Source organism: Saccopteryx bilineata, chromosome 11 (genome assembly GCF_036850765.1).
Source record: "Saccopteryx bilineata isolate mSacBil1 chromosome 11, mSacBil1_pri_phased_curated, whole genome shotgun sequence".
NCBI classification, from domain to species: Eukaryota; Metazoa; Chordata; class Mammalia; order Chiroptera; family Emballonuridae; genus Saccopteryx; species Saccopteryx bilineata.
Window position 1 is genome coordinate 51,129,862 of NC_089500.1, and position 16,588 is coordinate 51,146,449.

A 16,588-nucleotide genomic window follows, 5' to 3' on the forward strand; every position below is an offset into this window, starting at 1 on the left:
GCCTCAGGGCACTGGACTCTGTCCCGGTTCTCAGTTCCTATACAGGGCCTCTCCAGTTGACCTAATTTTTTAATAGTCGGCCAGCTTCCTCCTTCAGAATCCTTTACTACTCCTCCACTAGGCCTCTGAGCACACATTTGCATTCTCAGTACTACCAGGCTCTATGACTGACCAGTTTTTACAAATTGCGATTGGATAGTAGGTTGCCAACCCAATCCTCGATCATTATTTCTTCTGGTGTGTGTTCTTTAACCTGCCTTGCTCCAGGTGACCAAGTCCTAACTTTCAGTAACCCAGTTTCTGTTTGGGACTCTGCCTTGTGTCCGGGTTCTTTCGGCCATTACCCGAAGTGTCCCGGCCATCACCTGGAGAACACCTGCAGCCTGTCCTGCCAGTTACTGGTTGCCCTCCGGATCACCTGCTACACCTTGGCAGGCCTCTTTCTTGTCTCCCGTCTGACCTGGCTCACCTTGCCTCCAACCACACCCCGGGCCTATTCAATCAACACACATACTGTTGGATAAATTAAAATATCAAGAACAGAAGTGCCTTTTGTGCACCAACAAATATATACTAAATATTTTTCAGCTTATTCTTCTCATAAGCATTTTTAGCTAATAGGTTTCTCAGTAGATTATGGCACTTAGTCCATTTTCTAGACCCCTACTAGACTGTGGCAGTGCTAAGCTATTTCTGCTGGCTTATCTGTTGACATCAAAGGGAGACCAGTAATCTTACCAACCCCAGTGGGTTAACTTTAACTGGAATTTAAATTGCACTTGAGGTGTCCTGTTAGATATATTTGAGGTTTGCTGTTACATGATAAGCTTTATTTTCTATCAGATATACTAATAATGCATTACAAAAAAAAGTCATTCTTCTGAAATATATAGCAATTTGAGTTTTACATCCCAAATCTTGAAATTGATAACAGGCTCACCACCCCCTTCCCATCCATTCTAACATAAAAATAAATATCTGGGTAAAAATAATGTTAATTTTTTTTTTTTTTTGTATTTTTCTGAAGCTGTAAACGGGGAGAGACAGTCAGACAGACTCCCACATGCGCCCGACCGGGATCCACCCGGCATGCCCACCAGGGGCGTCGCTCTGCCCACCAGGGGGCGTCGGTCTGTCACGACCAGAGCCACTCTAGCGCCTGGGACAGAGGCCAAGGAGCCATCCCCAGCACCTGGGCCATCTTTGCTCCAATGGAGCCTCGGCTGCGGGAGGGGAAGAGAGAGACAGAGAGGAAGGAGAGGGGGAGGGGTGGAGAAGCAAATGGGCGCTTCTCCTGTGTGCCCTGGCTGGGAATCGAACCTGGGACTTCTGCATGCCAGGCCAACGCTCTACCACTGAGCCAACCGGCCAGGGCCAATATGTTAGATTTTTGTTTGTTTGTATTTTTCTGAAGCTGGAAATGGGGATAGACAGTCAGACAGACTCCCGCATGCGCCCAACCAGGATCCACCCGGCACGCCCACCAGGGGCGATGCTATGCCCACCAGGGGCCGATGCTCTGCCCCTCCAGGGGGTGCAACCAGAGCCACTCTAGCGCCTGGGGCAGAGGCCAAGGAGCCATCCCCAGCGCCCGGGCCATCTTTGCTCCAATGGAGCCTTGGCTGCGGGAGGGGAAGAGAGAGACAGAGAGGAAGGAGGGGGGGGTGGAGAGGCAAATGGGCGCTTCTCCTATGTGCCCTGGCCGGGAATCGAACCCGGGTCCCCCGCACACCAGGCCGACGCTCTACCGCTGAGCCAACCGGCCAGGGCAGTTTTTAACAAAATTAATAAACACAGACAACCTTAACCTACATGTAAGTTTTTTACAAGGAGTTATAAAACCTTAATACCTAGCTTATAGCCTATTTAGCTGTGGAAAAATATTTTTATGAATACCTAGAGAGCTCTCTGGTTATAAACTCTGGCTTTCCCAGGCTGTGGCCCAGGGGTTCCCAAGCAAGCTAATCTGGTGCTGTGTAGCGTATTAATGTCTGCAGCTGGTTGTTTGTAGTTATATTCTGGGAATGGAACGGTTATTTAAAAAATGACTTTTGGTGCCTTATTCCAAATCAATGAAACAAAACTACTGCCCAGGAGCTACCCAGGAGATCCTTTTTTGGTGGTAACATCTTCATAGTGAAGGTTCTGTTATGCCATGTGTGGCCACCTGCCATCCTGAAGTTATTTCTTTTTTTTCCCCAGTTGATTTTTAAAAAATTAATCTTAATTTATTGTGTTAAATGGATTCAAGCGTCCCACTGAATACAACAGCCTCCCTCTCTCCCCCCCCTCCACCATGTCCCTTTCTATACCCCCTTTGTCCCCCTCCTCCCAACTCCTGCCCCCCTTCCCTCTGGGACCTGCTGTCCTGTTATCTGTATCTATGTGTTATGTATATAGAGTTTCACTAATCCCTTCACCTTCTCTGATCCATCCCTTCACCCCCCTTCCCTCTGACAGCTGTCCCTCTGCTCCCTGTGACTCCGCCTCTGCCTCTATTCCATTCCTTAGTTCACATTGTTCATTGGATTCCTCAAATGAGTGAGGTCATATGATATTTGTCTTTCGCTGCCTGGCTTATTTCACTTAGCATAATAGTCTCCAGGTCCACCCATGCCATCGCAAAAGGTAAGATTTCCTTCTTTTATTGTGAGGTTATTGATGAGAAAATAATAAATCAATTGAAGCTTTCTTCAGTCAGATTTGGATTCCAGTGCTTTAACTTAGCCATGACAAGATAAAGAATTTGCTTTTACAGAAATCGAGTTGTTCTTCTCACAAGGGTAGACACTGCAGGTAGGTCCTTTTACCCATCCATTTGCCACCTTGTATTTCCTAACAATGGGCACACGAAGGATCTGATTTCTACAGGAATATGTGTGTCGGTGTCTTCTTGTGTTACCTTTTACTTAGCGGACATTTTCCTAGCATTTTTCTGTTTTCTCATGAAATTTTGCAAAGGGAACTTGGTATAAAAAGTTGCTTCTGTCCCACTTAGCTCTAGTGGGTAGTTATAAGAATAGCTGAAAGCAGTATTTAAAGTAATAGGATGAAAGGGACACGTATTTTCTCAAAGGGTACATTTGACGTACTTTCCATATAACAAAGTGAGAGCAGAGTTTTCTGAATTTACATTCTTTTCTCATCAAGAAAATAAATCCTACATTATTTATCTGCTCTTTATTTCAATCTGAAAATAAGGATAAATTAACATGAAAGTGCTTGAACTAGAATGAATGTAAACTTAAAATAACTGGTTAATATTTATTTTATCCTCTCCCATTTTCAGTCTTTTATGCGACTTTAATGAACTGAAATATACAACTTTGAAAAGTGATAGAGGTTAAATGACAAAACAAATAGTTATTATCTGCAGAGTGAACACTATAAACTTTGTTCCCATAACAAAGGGACAGAGTATCTTCCCTAGTTCCAATCACAGTATCTCTTAGAACTGGGAAGTGAGGGCTGTCTCAACTCTATAGATCATTCAGTTAGGGCTACTGTTAGTTTAACCCGGGGGCTAGCAATCTACGACCTATAGGCTAAATCTGGCCCATTGCCTCTTTTTCTATGGCTTGCAAGCTAAGAAGAATAGGTTTCACATTTTTAAGCAGATGAAAAATATCAAAAGAAGATTAATATTTCAGGACGTGTGAAGTTATTTAAAATTCAAATTTCATAATACATATAATAATTATATTATATAATGCATACAATGTATACAAGAAAGTTTTATTGGCATATAGTCATGATCACCCGTTTATGTATTGTCTGTGGTGGATTTTGTGCAATGGCAGGGTTGAATGTTGCAACAGGAACCATACGGTTACAGCGTCCCAATATTTATTATCTGACCCTTCACAGAAAAAGTATGCTGATCCATAGTTTAACTTACTTTAAAAATCTTACTTTTGTTTAAGGACTTTGCTTGCTAATCACTGTTCCAGCTCTCCCTATGATTGGAAAAATATTATTCTTGTGGGACTTTAGGGCCATGGTATAATAAAAATAATGTCCTAGGAATGCATGCTTGAAACAGTCAGCCCAAGACCCATAGTTTGATCAAGAACGTCCCTATTTTTAGGTACGAGCCAGAATAACCCTGGACCACTTCACACCCGGCTCACCCTGCAGTGAGGCTCCTATGATGCGGTAAATGACTGTCATGCCTAAGGTCATACTTATCAATTATTCAAATAGCCATATATAGATGATTTTGAAAACTAGGAAAAACACAGGTTGAATGTTCCTTTGGTATCTTACACACATGAGATTAATTTTCACGAAAAAGCCAAAGCCCACCTGGATGAGTTTCTGCCACCACAGGCCCTGCAAGGTCGGATGGCTTGCCAACACCTGCCTGGTTTATGGCTCGAACACGGAACACATAGCTGACACCTTCCTTGAGGCCTTGCACCTGGAAAAGCAGGAGTAAATTCAATGGGTGTTTTGTGTCATTTAAACTGAAGTGCTCTTTCTCTGTCATAACGATTTCCAGTGGATCCTGGAACAGCACAGGTTTGAAATACGAGTCAACTTATATGCAGTTTTTGAAAATAAAATTTATATTGAATATATTCAGGTGACATTGGCTAATAAAATTATACAGGTTTCAAGTATACAATTCTATAATAATACATTATCGGTATATTGTATTGCACTGTCACCATCCCAAGTCAAGTCCCTGTCACCATGGATCCCCTGTACCCTCTTCTATGTCCCCGCCCCTACTCCCGATAATAACCACACCGTTGTCTGTGTCTGTGAGGTTTTTCCCTTAATCCTTTCACTTTTTTTCACTCAGCCCTCTAACATCCCTCTCCTCTGAGAGCTGACGGTCTGTTTTCTATTTTTGAGTCTGTTTCTAGTTTTTATGTTTATTTTGTTCATTAGGTTCAACATAGAAGTGAAATTGTATGATATTTATCTTTCCCTGACTGGCTTGTTTCACACAGCATAATCCTCTCCAGGTCCATCCATGCTGTTGCAAAACGTAAGATTTCTTTCTTTCTTACAGCTTAGGGGTATTTCCATTGTGTAAATGGACCACTGCTTTTTTATTCACTCACCTACTGATAGACACCTGGGCTGCTTCCAAACCCTGGGCATTGTAAATAATGCTGCAATGAGTGGAGGGGTGCAGATATTCTTTTGAATTCACGTTTCTTCAAATACGTTCCCAGAAGTGGAATCACTGGGTCATAAAGCAGTTCTGTTTTTAATTTTTTGAGAACACTCCATACTGTTTTCTACAGTGGCTGCGCCGATCTGCATTGCCACCAACAGTGCACAAGGGTTTCCTTTTCTCCACACCCTTGCCAACACTTGTTTGCTGATTTATTGATGACAGCTATTCTGACAGGGGTGAGGTGATATCTCATTATGGTTTTAATTTGCATTTCTCTGATGATTAGTGACAGTGAGCATCTTTTCTTTCTTCCTTTTTTTTTTTCTTTTGTATTTTTCTGAAGTAAGAAGCAGGGAGGCAGGGACAGACTCCCAGATGCGCCCGACCGGGATCCACCTGGCAAGCCCACCATGGGGCGATGCTCTGCCCATCTGAGGCATTGCTCTGTATGGGAGACAGGCTGTAAGCTGACAAAGTCCTTATAGCCTAGAGCTTAGTTTAAGACTAAGCTCTTCCCCCCCCCCCCCATGTTAAGACTAAGATCTTCCCCACACCTTTTTAAGACTAAGCTTTTCCCCAGACCCTTGACTATTGCATGGTGAGGGGTGGTGCACTCTTATGAGGATTCCTGTTTATGCCTCAGATGTGTGACTTTGTATCAGAGACTTCCTCATTTCCATATGGCTCTACACTATATAATAAAGCTGACCAGGGTCGTGGCTTTTGCTCTGGCTTGCCATCAGCTTGCAGAGGCCTCCCGATCCTATCCTTTTTTCTCTCTTGTTTATTTCTTAATTCCGCACTGTTCTCACTCAGGACCTACACAGTTACTAGCTGTGCTGGTTCATGGCAGCTTCATTGTGACTGGAGCCATTCTAGCACCTAAGGCAGAGGCCATGGAGCCATCCTCAGCACCTGGGCCAACTTTGTTCCAGTGGGGCCTTGACTGCGGGAGGGGAAGAGAGAGATAGAGATAAAGTAGAGAGATAGAGATAAAGAAAAGGGTGGAGAAGCAGATGGGCGCTTCTCCTGTGTGCCCTGACCAGGAATTGAACCTGAGACTTTCACACCAGGCTGACACTCTACCGCTGAGCCAACTGGCCAAAGCTGAGCATCTTTTCATATGTCTATTGGCCATCAGTATTTCTTCTTTGGAGAAGTGTCTACTCAGGTTCTTTGCTGATTTCTTAATTGGATTGCTTGTTTTTGGTGTTGAGTTTTATAAGTTCCTTGTAAATTTTGGTTATGAAGCCTTTATCATGTGTACATTGGTGAACATGCTCTTACATTCAGTGTGTTCTTTTCATTTTGTTGATTTACTTTGCTATGCAAAATCTTTTTAGTTTGATGTAGTCACATTTATTTATTTTTCTTTTGTTTCACTTGCCCAGAGAAATATATCAGAAAAAAATATTACTAAGAAGTGCCCAAGATTTTAGCATTTTTTCTAGAAGTTTTATGAGTATGAGTCTTCATTTAAGTCTTTAATCCATTTTGCATTTATTCTTGTGCATGATATAAAAAGGTGGTCTTGTTGTTTTATTTTTTTTGCATGTATCTGTACAATTTTCCTAACACTGTTTATTGAATAGACTGTCATTACCTCACTGCATGTTCTTGCCTCCTTCATCAAGTGTTAATTGACCATAAAGGTGTAAGTTTATTCCTGGACTCTCTATTTTGTTCCATGGATCTATATGTTTATTCTTGTGCCAATACAATGCTGTTTTAATTATTATGGCCTTGAATAGTTTGATTTCTGGTGGCATGATGTCTCCAACTTTGTTCCTTTTTCTCAAGATTTTTGAGGCTAGTTAGGGTCTTCTGTGGTTCCATATAAATTTTTGGAATATTTGTTCTAGTTATGGGAAATAGGTCATTGGTATCTTGATAGGAATTGCGATGAAATCTATAAATTACTTTAGGTAGTATGGACATTTTAATGATATTAATTATTCTTATCCAGGGACACAGTATTTGCTTTCACTTATTTGTATCCTTCTTCAGTTTCCTTCTTCAGCGTCTTATAATTTTCCAAGTACGGGTCTTTTACATTTATTCCATGGTATTTTATTTTATTGTTTAATGTAACTATAAATGGGATTGTTTCTTTAGTTTCTCTTTCTGATAGTTCATTATTATATAAAAATGCCAACAATTTCTACAAATTAATTTTGTATTTTGCTACTTTACTGAATTTATTTATCAGTTCCAGTAGTTTATGGTAGAGTTTTTTGGGGTTTTCTATATACAGGATCATGTCATCTGCAAATAATGAGTTTTCCAATTTATATATCTTTTCTTTCTTTTTCTTGTCTGATTGCTATGGCTAGTACTGTACTGCCAGTACTGTGTTGAATGAGAGAGATGAAAGCAGACATGCCTGTGTTGTTTCTGATTTTAAGGGAAACCATTTTATCTTTTGCCCATGGAGTATGATATTAGCTATGGATATGTTATATCGGTGTTAAATATGTTGAGGTATGTGTCCTCTATTCCCACCTTGGTTTCAAATTCTAAACCCCCACATTTTTAATAATCAAGAAGATGTTTGCTGAGAAACGATTATACATGTATGTCACTGAGCTAAAGTTATAAGAGTATAAGGGTTATTAAAATTTTATTATATGTTTTATATGACAGTTTCACTTCATAGTTTTTTGTGACTATTTTGGGGTTTAGCAAGTCTCATTATTATTATAAAAATTTTAAAATTTAACCAAGAATTATCTTTTTCTTTTTAAAATATGTGAGATTTAAGCTATATTTTATTTTAAAGAGGAATTTATTGCACACAGGGGGTGTAATTTCCCCCCATAATGTTGTGATAGAGATCAATATCCAAAAATGTGAATTATATCAAAGATAGAACACATTTATTTAACTAAGTAAAATGTTCATGTCCATGCATTTAAATGAGCTCTATATTAAATTATTAGGGTTTTAATCTAATTATTTAATTGTATTGCATTTATGATAATGAAATGTCACTATGTAGTGATAGCTTTCACTGTAGCTAATAGAGTTTGAAGTGAATTCTGATCTGTAAATGAACTTGATTTTAAAGACAGGCTAAATGCACAGGAGTTCGATGTATTTAAATGCTATGTTTAGAAATCATGTCAGGCAAGTATGGATTTATAGAAAGGAACAGAAACATTTCCTTGTTGAGAGAAAAACAGAGCAGTTGCCAGGCACCTGCCACATCTGTACCTGCCACTCAGGTAATATGTGGCTGTGAGTCAGACTTTTGCATCATGACCCAGGAATTTGGATCCACATCATAGTGTCTAGTCACTGGGGTGACAGTAACACCCTTCCTCTCTTCCATTGCCACAGGAACAATGACCGCTGGCCTTAAAGCAGAAGCGATATGTAATCTACACATATCAATCTTTCTTATTTTTCCCTTCCCTATAATTTTTGAAAGAATTGCATCTCCTTGCCTTCTCCATTCATGTCACCCACCCTTCCAATATTCACTCCCTTCTCATCGTATAGCTTCTCCAGACTATGATTGCCTATATAAAAGGAATACAGGGAGCTCTGTTTGGTTCAACCTTTTTTGGTTGAAAGTAACATATCTTTCCCTCTCTCTCGAGAACCCTCGGCACTTGGCGCTGAGGTGAACATGGGTGCTCCCAGGAGAAAGCTGGAGCACGTGTGCTCCAGCTGCACTGTGCTCAGGTCCTCCCATTCGTGGAGCTATCCCTCCCGGCCTCACATAATGTATACCAGACTAAACTTTTTAACATGTACATTTTAAAAATCCATTTCGGACTTAAAATTTTTCTGCATATAAAGCATTTGGAGGAGTGAGTCTACATCAAAATGAGTATAGAGATTATAGGACATCTTCCTTGTTCTTTATGCCTTTTACCATCTGAAATTTTCATCTTGGGCATATATCAGTTTATAAGCAGAAAAATCAATAATTCTATTTTCACTGTAAACACTGTGGCCAAACTCTAATATCATTTCTTTGGTTTGTGAGGCACACTCAACCTCAGTCTCTCTCTCTCTCTCTCTCTTCCAAATTTGCCTTTAAGAAAAAAAATGAGGGACAATAACCATTCTTTGATGTGTTTTAATTCTATTCTTTTTTTTTTCCTGCCCGTTTTCTCCGGGCTCTTGGTCTTTCTTGCTTGGCCTCTCACTCCTGGTTTGCTCCACCCCCTCAGGTCCAACCTCGGGCTCTCAGGACTCCGTGCTCCACAGACTGACTAAAAATCATCCTGACCACAAACGGTCACCACCACTATCCAGGATGCGTCCACCTTTTATTTTACATGGGCTTTGGGGGTTCCCTTGCATCTGGAGGCCTTCTGACTCATCGGGACAATTAAACAGCATCCTAGACTCCAGACCTCCCTTAACCTTTTCTTGTCCCCATGAAATGTGACCTTTCTTATCTCCTCAGGGTTTTGTAAAAGGTAGAACACCACCTGGCCTATGCTGAATTGAGTTAAAGGCATATTGAGTATAATGGTTTAAGGGTCATTTCTCCTGGAGACTATCTTTACATTTTTTTTATAGGGACTGTAAATGCCTTTACTCTAGAGAGTAGCTGACAGGTGGTATGAACTTTAGTCCATAGTGGCAGGTTGACGGGAGAGGTCTTTTAGAGCAGGTATGCTTTGAATATCTTCCAAAGCCCACCCTCTAGGCAGTGGCCTACTCTGCCAACAGATAAGGCCGCACACTGAATGCAGTGCTTTGCTTTCTGTATGATTGTGATGAAGCCACATTTCCTTCGAAGGAACAAGAACCAGAATTATACTTCCCCAGTTTCTGAGGCTCTACTGTAGATTCAGGGTGTCTGGATATTGCTGGCAGTAAGGGAAAATGTTGTTTTGAGATTTCCATTTGATACAAGTGGGAGATTCAGTGGCGTCAGCAGAACAGTGTTTGGTAGATAGAGTTAGGAATCGGTTCAGTTAGAACACTAGAGGACTCTGAAAGGCAATGCCATGGATGAGGGGGAGGATAAGGTGAAGAGAACCCGTGCCACTGGCCTCTGAGAGTTCACAGAAGCACAAGCGTGAGGAAGCAGGTTAAGTGAGAGAGGGCAACACTCAAAAGAATCAGCAGTTAAAAGATAATTGGCATGAAGCCTGTAAAAATAGACCTTCAAGTCAAAAACAACCTTCAAAAACATTAGAGGTAGGAATAAAAAAGTCACCTTTGAGGAGTGGTAAGTAAAAGTGTTTTAGACCGTGAGTAACAAAAACGTGAGGTGGTGAGTAGGGGTAAGAAGGGAGCGACGAGAGAGATGGGAACCTGGGGGTGTTTTCCAAAGCTAGGCTAAGGGGCTTAGGTTAAATACAACCAAATCGTTTTAAGCATCAGACACATTCCCAAACTCCAACCACTGCCTAATGAAATCTTACCAGGAGCCCAATGGAAGAACAAAGCAGGGATGGTTTTTTTTTTGTTTGTTTGTTTGTTTTTGTATTTTTCTGAAGCTGGAAACGGGGAGAGACAGACAGACTCCCGCATGCGCCCGACCGGGATCCACCCAGCACGCCCACCAGGGGGCAACACTCTGCCCACCAGGGGGTGACGCTCTGCCCCTCAGGGGCATTGCTCCTTCGCGACCAGAGCCACTCTAGCGCCTGGGGCAGAGGCCAAGGAGCCATCCCCAGCGCCCAGGCCATCTTTGCTCCAATGGAGCCTCGGCTGCGGGAGGGGAAGAGAGAGACAGAGAGGAAGGAGAGGGGGAGGGGTGGAGAAGCAGATGGGCGCCTCTCCTGTGTGCCCTGGCCGGGAATCGAACCTGGGGCTTCTGCATGCCAGGCTGACGCTCTACCACTGAGCCAACCGGCCAGGGCCCAGGGATGTTTTTTTTAACCTTGCTAACTTTAAAGTTAATATCATTAGAAGAGCCTTTTTTCTTTCTAAACAGGTTTCTCAAACTGTGATCATCTCCTTACCCTCAGGTATAAGTTTTTAATAGCTGCCTCATTGAGTCCTCGCCACTGGTCATCTTTGGCTTGGGCCTCCTTCACGTCCACAAAGTAACCAGTGACCGGAGTCCGTCCGGAGTAGACTGGAGGCTTCCACTGCAGAACCAGGGAGGTTTTCCTGACCTCGCTGTACTTGAGACTGTGTGGTGGTCCTGAGAAAGAGAGAGAGAGACCAGTGTGTGAAAATCATAACGGAGGCGAGAAAATTCAAATACAGTATGTGTAAATCTAGGATCATATTTAAGGTGTTACAGCTGAATCTGATGCTGGTGTTCTCCCCCCCCCCCTTTTTTTGTATTTTTCCGAAGCTGGAAACGGGGACAGTCAGACAGACTCCCGCATGCGCCCGACAGGGATCCACCCGGCACGCCCACCAGGGGGCGATGCTCTGCCCCTCCGGGGCGTCGCTCTGTTGCGACCAGAGCCACTCTAGCGCCTGGGGCAGAGGCCAAGGAGCCATCCCCAGCGCCCGGGCCATCTTTGCTCCAATGGAGCCTTGGCTGCAGGAGGGGAAGAGAGAGACAGAGAGGAAGGAGAGGGGGAGGGGTGGAGAAGCAGATGGGCGCTTCTCCTGTGTGCCCTGGCCAGGAATCGAACCCGGGACCCCTTGCACGCCAGGCCGACGCTCTACCACTGAGCCAACCGGCCAGGGCCTCCCCCTTTTTAAATTCTGCTTTGAAGAAGTAAAAATACCTATGTGGACATAGGTATTTTGTGTCACTTCATATCAAGTTTCCTCAATGGCTCTACATCAAACTATTAAGACCCATCATAGGCATCAGGTAGTTAAGGTCAGTTCAAGATGCTCCTCAAAGGCTGGATAAAACTTGCCTTCAGGATGTTCTCAGGCCTGTGTTTCTCACCTTTTATCAGAACAGTTTAATTTGGTTGCAGATCAGTTTCAGATTATTTTTGGATAATAATCTGAACGTTCTTCCACATCTCAAATTAGCATGAGGAAAGCAACTCTATCTGATGGCATATAAATAAATATAGATGGGTAGTATTTCTTATTAAAGGGAAAAAGGATATATTACAAAATAACCCCCCACTGGAGGGAAACTTTTCCTGTAAAGCATATATTCCATAGGGGTAAAAAAGAAACTATGGTTATTGTTTACAAAGAACTTTCACCAAATAAATTCTGAGAGCCCTGAATTTATGCCAAACACTGCCAGGTCGTTTGCACTCATTTACCTCATTCATTCTTAGTTTTTAAAAAATTCTATTGCTAAGAGTGTGCGTGTGTGTGTGTGTGTGTGTGTGTGTGTGAGAGAGAGAGAGAGAGAGAGAGAGAGAGATCTATTGTTCCATTTATTTATGCATTTATTGGTTGATTCTTATGTACCCTGAATAGGGATTAAACCTGCAACCTTGGTGTATCAGGACAATGCTCTTAACCAATTGAGCTATTGGGCTAGGGCTCATTCATTCTGAAGACAATTAACAGAAAGATCAGTGAAGCCAAGTAACTTGATCAAACCTATTCAGAAAGAAAGCCAGAATGTTCTCCCCACACTTATGTTCTTTGCACTCTTGGGAGAGTCCATACCACTAAGTGATTTATCTTTGCACGACCACCAGCTGCTATAATGGTGATATATTTATTTATTTTCTTCCTTTCTTTTTAAAATAATAACTGATTTCTAACTAACCAATCAAATTTACCCGAACTGATTCACAGTGTCTTGAAAATCAACTATAAGCACACACTCTATCATGCTATGCTTAGGCATTTTGCAATTGGTAGGTCAATATTTTTGGACCTTTTACCTTGACTTAAGAGTCACAAATATGTGTAATCTTGTCTTCTGATGACATCTTGTGTGGAAATAGGTTGAAATAATAACACCAATACCATGCACTGGATGTAGCATATTCTGTTTTGCAAAGGGCTTCTATGATCATTCTTTTGTGTCATCCTTAGAACCCAGTGAAGCATACAAACAGGTAACACCTCCCCTACTTTATGGAGAAGTAGCTCTGTTCTGTTGCTTCCTAGACCCTCTCATCTAGGAATAAGAGACCATTTTCCAATCCTAACTGCCACTTACTATTTGTGTGACCTTCTGGATATCATTTAACCCAAATTTAGTTTCTTCATCTGTAAAACAAAGGGATGACAAAACATTCTTTATGCTCTCTTCTGTAACAGTTTTCTTTAGTTATGGCTTGCCCAACACTGCTCAGTAAGTCAAGAGTGGATCTAAGAAATGAGAGGCCATGGGGTAGAAGACTGTCCCATTTATTTCTCCTCTGAATTAGGAGGGCTCATCTTACAACCTCTTTTGCAAGCTGTATCTTTCCACGGGGCTGCTCAGAATTTCTTATTCTCTAGTCACTCACATTTTAGCTTTATTTAGGAATTGAAAGAATATAAAAACAGATCTACTTCTGGGTAGGCGACAGAAAGAACTTAAGAAATATCAACTGGATTCAAGGAGGTGCAAAGAAAGGCAGTGTATTTGCCTCTTGAATTTACTGAAGTTTAAGTGAGCACTATCAGCCTGACCAGGCGGTGGTGCAGTGGATAGAGCGTCGGACTGGGATGCAGAGGACCCAGGTTTGAGACCCCGAGGTTGCCAGCTTGAGCGCGGGCTCATCTGGTTTGAGCAAAAAGCTCACCAGCCTGGACCCAAGGTCGCTGGCTCAAGCAAGGGGTTACTCTGTCTGCTGAAGGCCCGCGGTCAAGGCACATATGAGAAAGCAATCAATGAACAACTAAGGTCTCGCAATGAAAAACTGATGATTGATGCTTCCAAATCTCTCTCCCTTCCTGTCTGTCTGTCCCTATCTATCCCTCTCTCTGACTCTCTCTCTCTGTCCCTGTTTAAAAAATTTTTTTTTCTAGCAGTTAGATATTTTTTTAAAAAGTAAGCACTTGAACTGCTTTTAAGTTTACTTTGTAATTGTTTTATTCACACTTAATAAGGAAGTGATGCAGACGGACACTTGCCAATTAAAGGCAAAATAATGGTTCTCCAAGGGCACTAAGGTTTCAAATAGAGGAAGTGGGTGGCACTCGGGGCAAGGCTGGGTCTACCCAGCATGCACAGGGTGGCCTGCTGTTCTAATGTGATTGGTGTGGGTGCCGTAACAGTTGTTACACATATTGAATATGAAACCCAGGTGGGAAGATTTAGTCATCCTGTGGCACTAAAGTATTTGGGTCTCTGAATTTAGTACCAAATAGAGCAAAAGAAAATCATCCATCACATACATTCATGTTGCGATTCAATTTTCCAGGCTTAGTAAATTTGTATTCAATTTTTAAATGTGTTTGGTGTTGCAGCTATATGAGAGTTAAAAACATAAATAAATGTGTTTGCTCTCTCCCCATTTTCTTCCCAGCTCAGCCAACCACCCCTTATGGCAATCTCCAGAGGCAATACTCATTTGCAGTCTGGCTCCAGGATCTTGACTGTGACACAGAGTTGGGGAAAGGTGGAGTGAGAGAGAGAAAGGTCTAGAAGAGTAAGTGGAAAGAGCCAGGACCTAGGTGCCAGACAGGCATGTTAAGGTCACTTATACAATAGAACGAAGAACTGAGGACCCAGGGAGGAAGAGAAGCCACAGCGCAGGATTTTGGAAAGACTTTGCTTGATAACCAAGAAGCTCCTGGGCAGTGGGAGAATGCATGAGAACTAGACAGTACAGAAAGAAGTTTTTGAAGAATTTTGCTGTATTATATGTATTGGATTCCTTTTAATGGCCTTTAAGAAGCACAAGCAAATATGGGAATTCCTTTTTCCTTGTTTTATTTTAGAGAGAGAGAGAGGAAGGGAGAAAGCATTCATTTGTGGATCTAAGTTTAGCATTCATTGTTTGCTTCCATATGTTCCCCTTGACTGGGGATCGAACTCACAAACTTGGTGTTTTGGGACTATGCTTTAACCAACTGAGCTACCTAGCCAGGGCCTGGAGTTTCTTTTAAATGATCATATGGCACTCAAGTTGTGTGTTTCTGTCAATCCTACTCCACGCAGAGGCTAGCTATGGGTGCTCTAGAATTTATTTGGACTACAAGCATAAACACATATTCAGTTTTATATTAGCACCTATTATTTAGTAGTGTTGTAAAAATATTCTACATAAACATGAGGGATCCAGAGAACTCATTTCCCTTTGAACTAGTCTATATAGCACTTAAATTTAGCTCCAAGTTGTAGGTTCCACTGGAAGAGTCTCATTGCTGAGACGCGGTTTTGACGGTTTACCTGGAACAGCAATGGTCCACTCTTCACATTTGAAGCATTCGCTTACTTTCGAGGGTGCTCCCAGCCCAGCGATGTTCATTGCTGCCACTTGGAACTGATACACTGTATTTTCCTTCAAGTTGCTAATCTGCAACACGGACAACAGCACAGAGAGTGAATATTTCAGGTTTGTTTTTTCTAACTGCAACATTTTATTTATTTACCTCCAGTGTTGGACAAAGCCTAGAATGACCCTCACTGAGTCAGACCTGTTTATAACCTCCTCTCCTTGAAGTGGGGTGAGACATTTGACCTACTTCTAGCAAAAGAATATGGCAAGGGTGTTGGAATATCAGTCCTGAGGTTATGTTATTACATCATATGGCGGAAGAGGAAGGATATTTCAGATGTAATTAAGGTCCCTAAGCAGTTAATTGAGTTAGTCAAAAGGGAGCTAGATTATTCTTGGTGGGCCTATGATATTATATGAAGAAATATATATTTGGTCTTTGTCACTAGCCCCTAGGTAGTTTTATTATTTGGGATGGTTGCTAGAGAAAACAATCATGTGATTAGAGGGTTGGAATTTTCAGCCTCACCACTGGGATCACTAGGGAGGGAAGAGAGGCTAGAGATTGAGTTGGCCAGTGATCTTTTCTCTCATGCCTATGTGATGAGGTCTCCATAAAAATCCCCCCAAGAAGAAGTTTCAGAGAGCTTGTAGGTTGGTGCTGGGAAAATGGCACTCTGGAGAGGGCATGAAGACTCATTGCCCCTCTCATGCCCGGCCCTAAGCCTCTCTTCCATCTGGCTTCTCCTAAGTCATATCCTATTATAATCAACAGATAATCTGGTAAATAGAATGTTTCTCTGCATTCTGTGAGTCACTCTAGCAAATTAATGGAACCCAAGGAGGAGGCTGTGCTAGTCGGTCAGGTCAGAAGCTCAGGTGACAACCTGGACTTAGCACTGGCTCTCAGGTGGGAACAGGAACAGTCCTGTGGGACAAACCCTTAACCTGTAGGATCTGAGTCTACCTCCGGGTAGCTTGTGTCAGAATGGAGTTAAACAGCAGGAGACCCTGCTGTTGTTAGGTGGGCCTGTGCTGTGAGTGATAGCAGTGTAAGAATAAAGGAGAAATCGGGAGAAATAGTGAGTTTTTCCAAAGGACTGACTTAATCCGATAGGAACTCTTAAAATGGGGTTTGTAACCTTTCTAAAGAGAAACACTGTCTCAATTGGCCTTGAAGAAACAAATGCCATTTGGAGAACTACTTGGCCCCTCACATTTGGAG

General features: G+C 42.1%; 1 protein-coding gene and 1 long non-coding RNA gene across 3 annotated transcripts in view; one reads left to right on the forward strand and one right to left on the reverse strand.

Moving 5' to 3' along the window:
• The window catches only part of MYOM1 (myomesin 1), a 164,033-nt gene that overhangs the window by 47,042 nt on the left and 100,403 nt on the right, over window positions 1-16,588 (reverse strand). For both annotated transcript variants that reach the window (XM_066246490.1, XM_066246491.1), the window contains 3 exons: window positions 15,315-15,441; window positions 11,065-11,249; window positions 4,306-4,420 (listed from right to left, as the gene is read on the reverse strand). In XM_066246490.1, coding sequence (XP_066102587.1) covers window positions 4,306-4,420; window positions 11,065-11,249; window positions 15,315-15,441 — 427 coding nt within the window. The remainder of the gene's footprint in view (window positions 1-4,305; window positions 4,421-11,064; window positions 11,250-15,314; window positions 15,442-16,588) is intronic.
• Window positions 1-16,588, forward strand: part of LOC136315161 (uncharacterized) — a 62,143-nt gene that overhangs the window by 12,528 nt on the left and 33,027 nt on the right. The gene's annotated exons all lie outside the window — the stretch shown is intronic.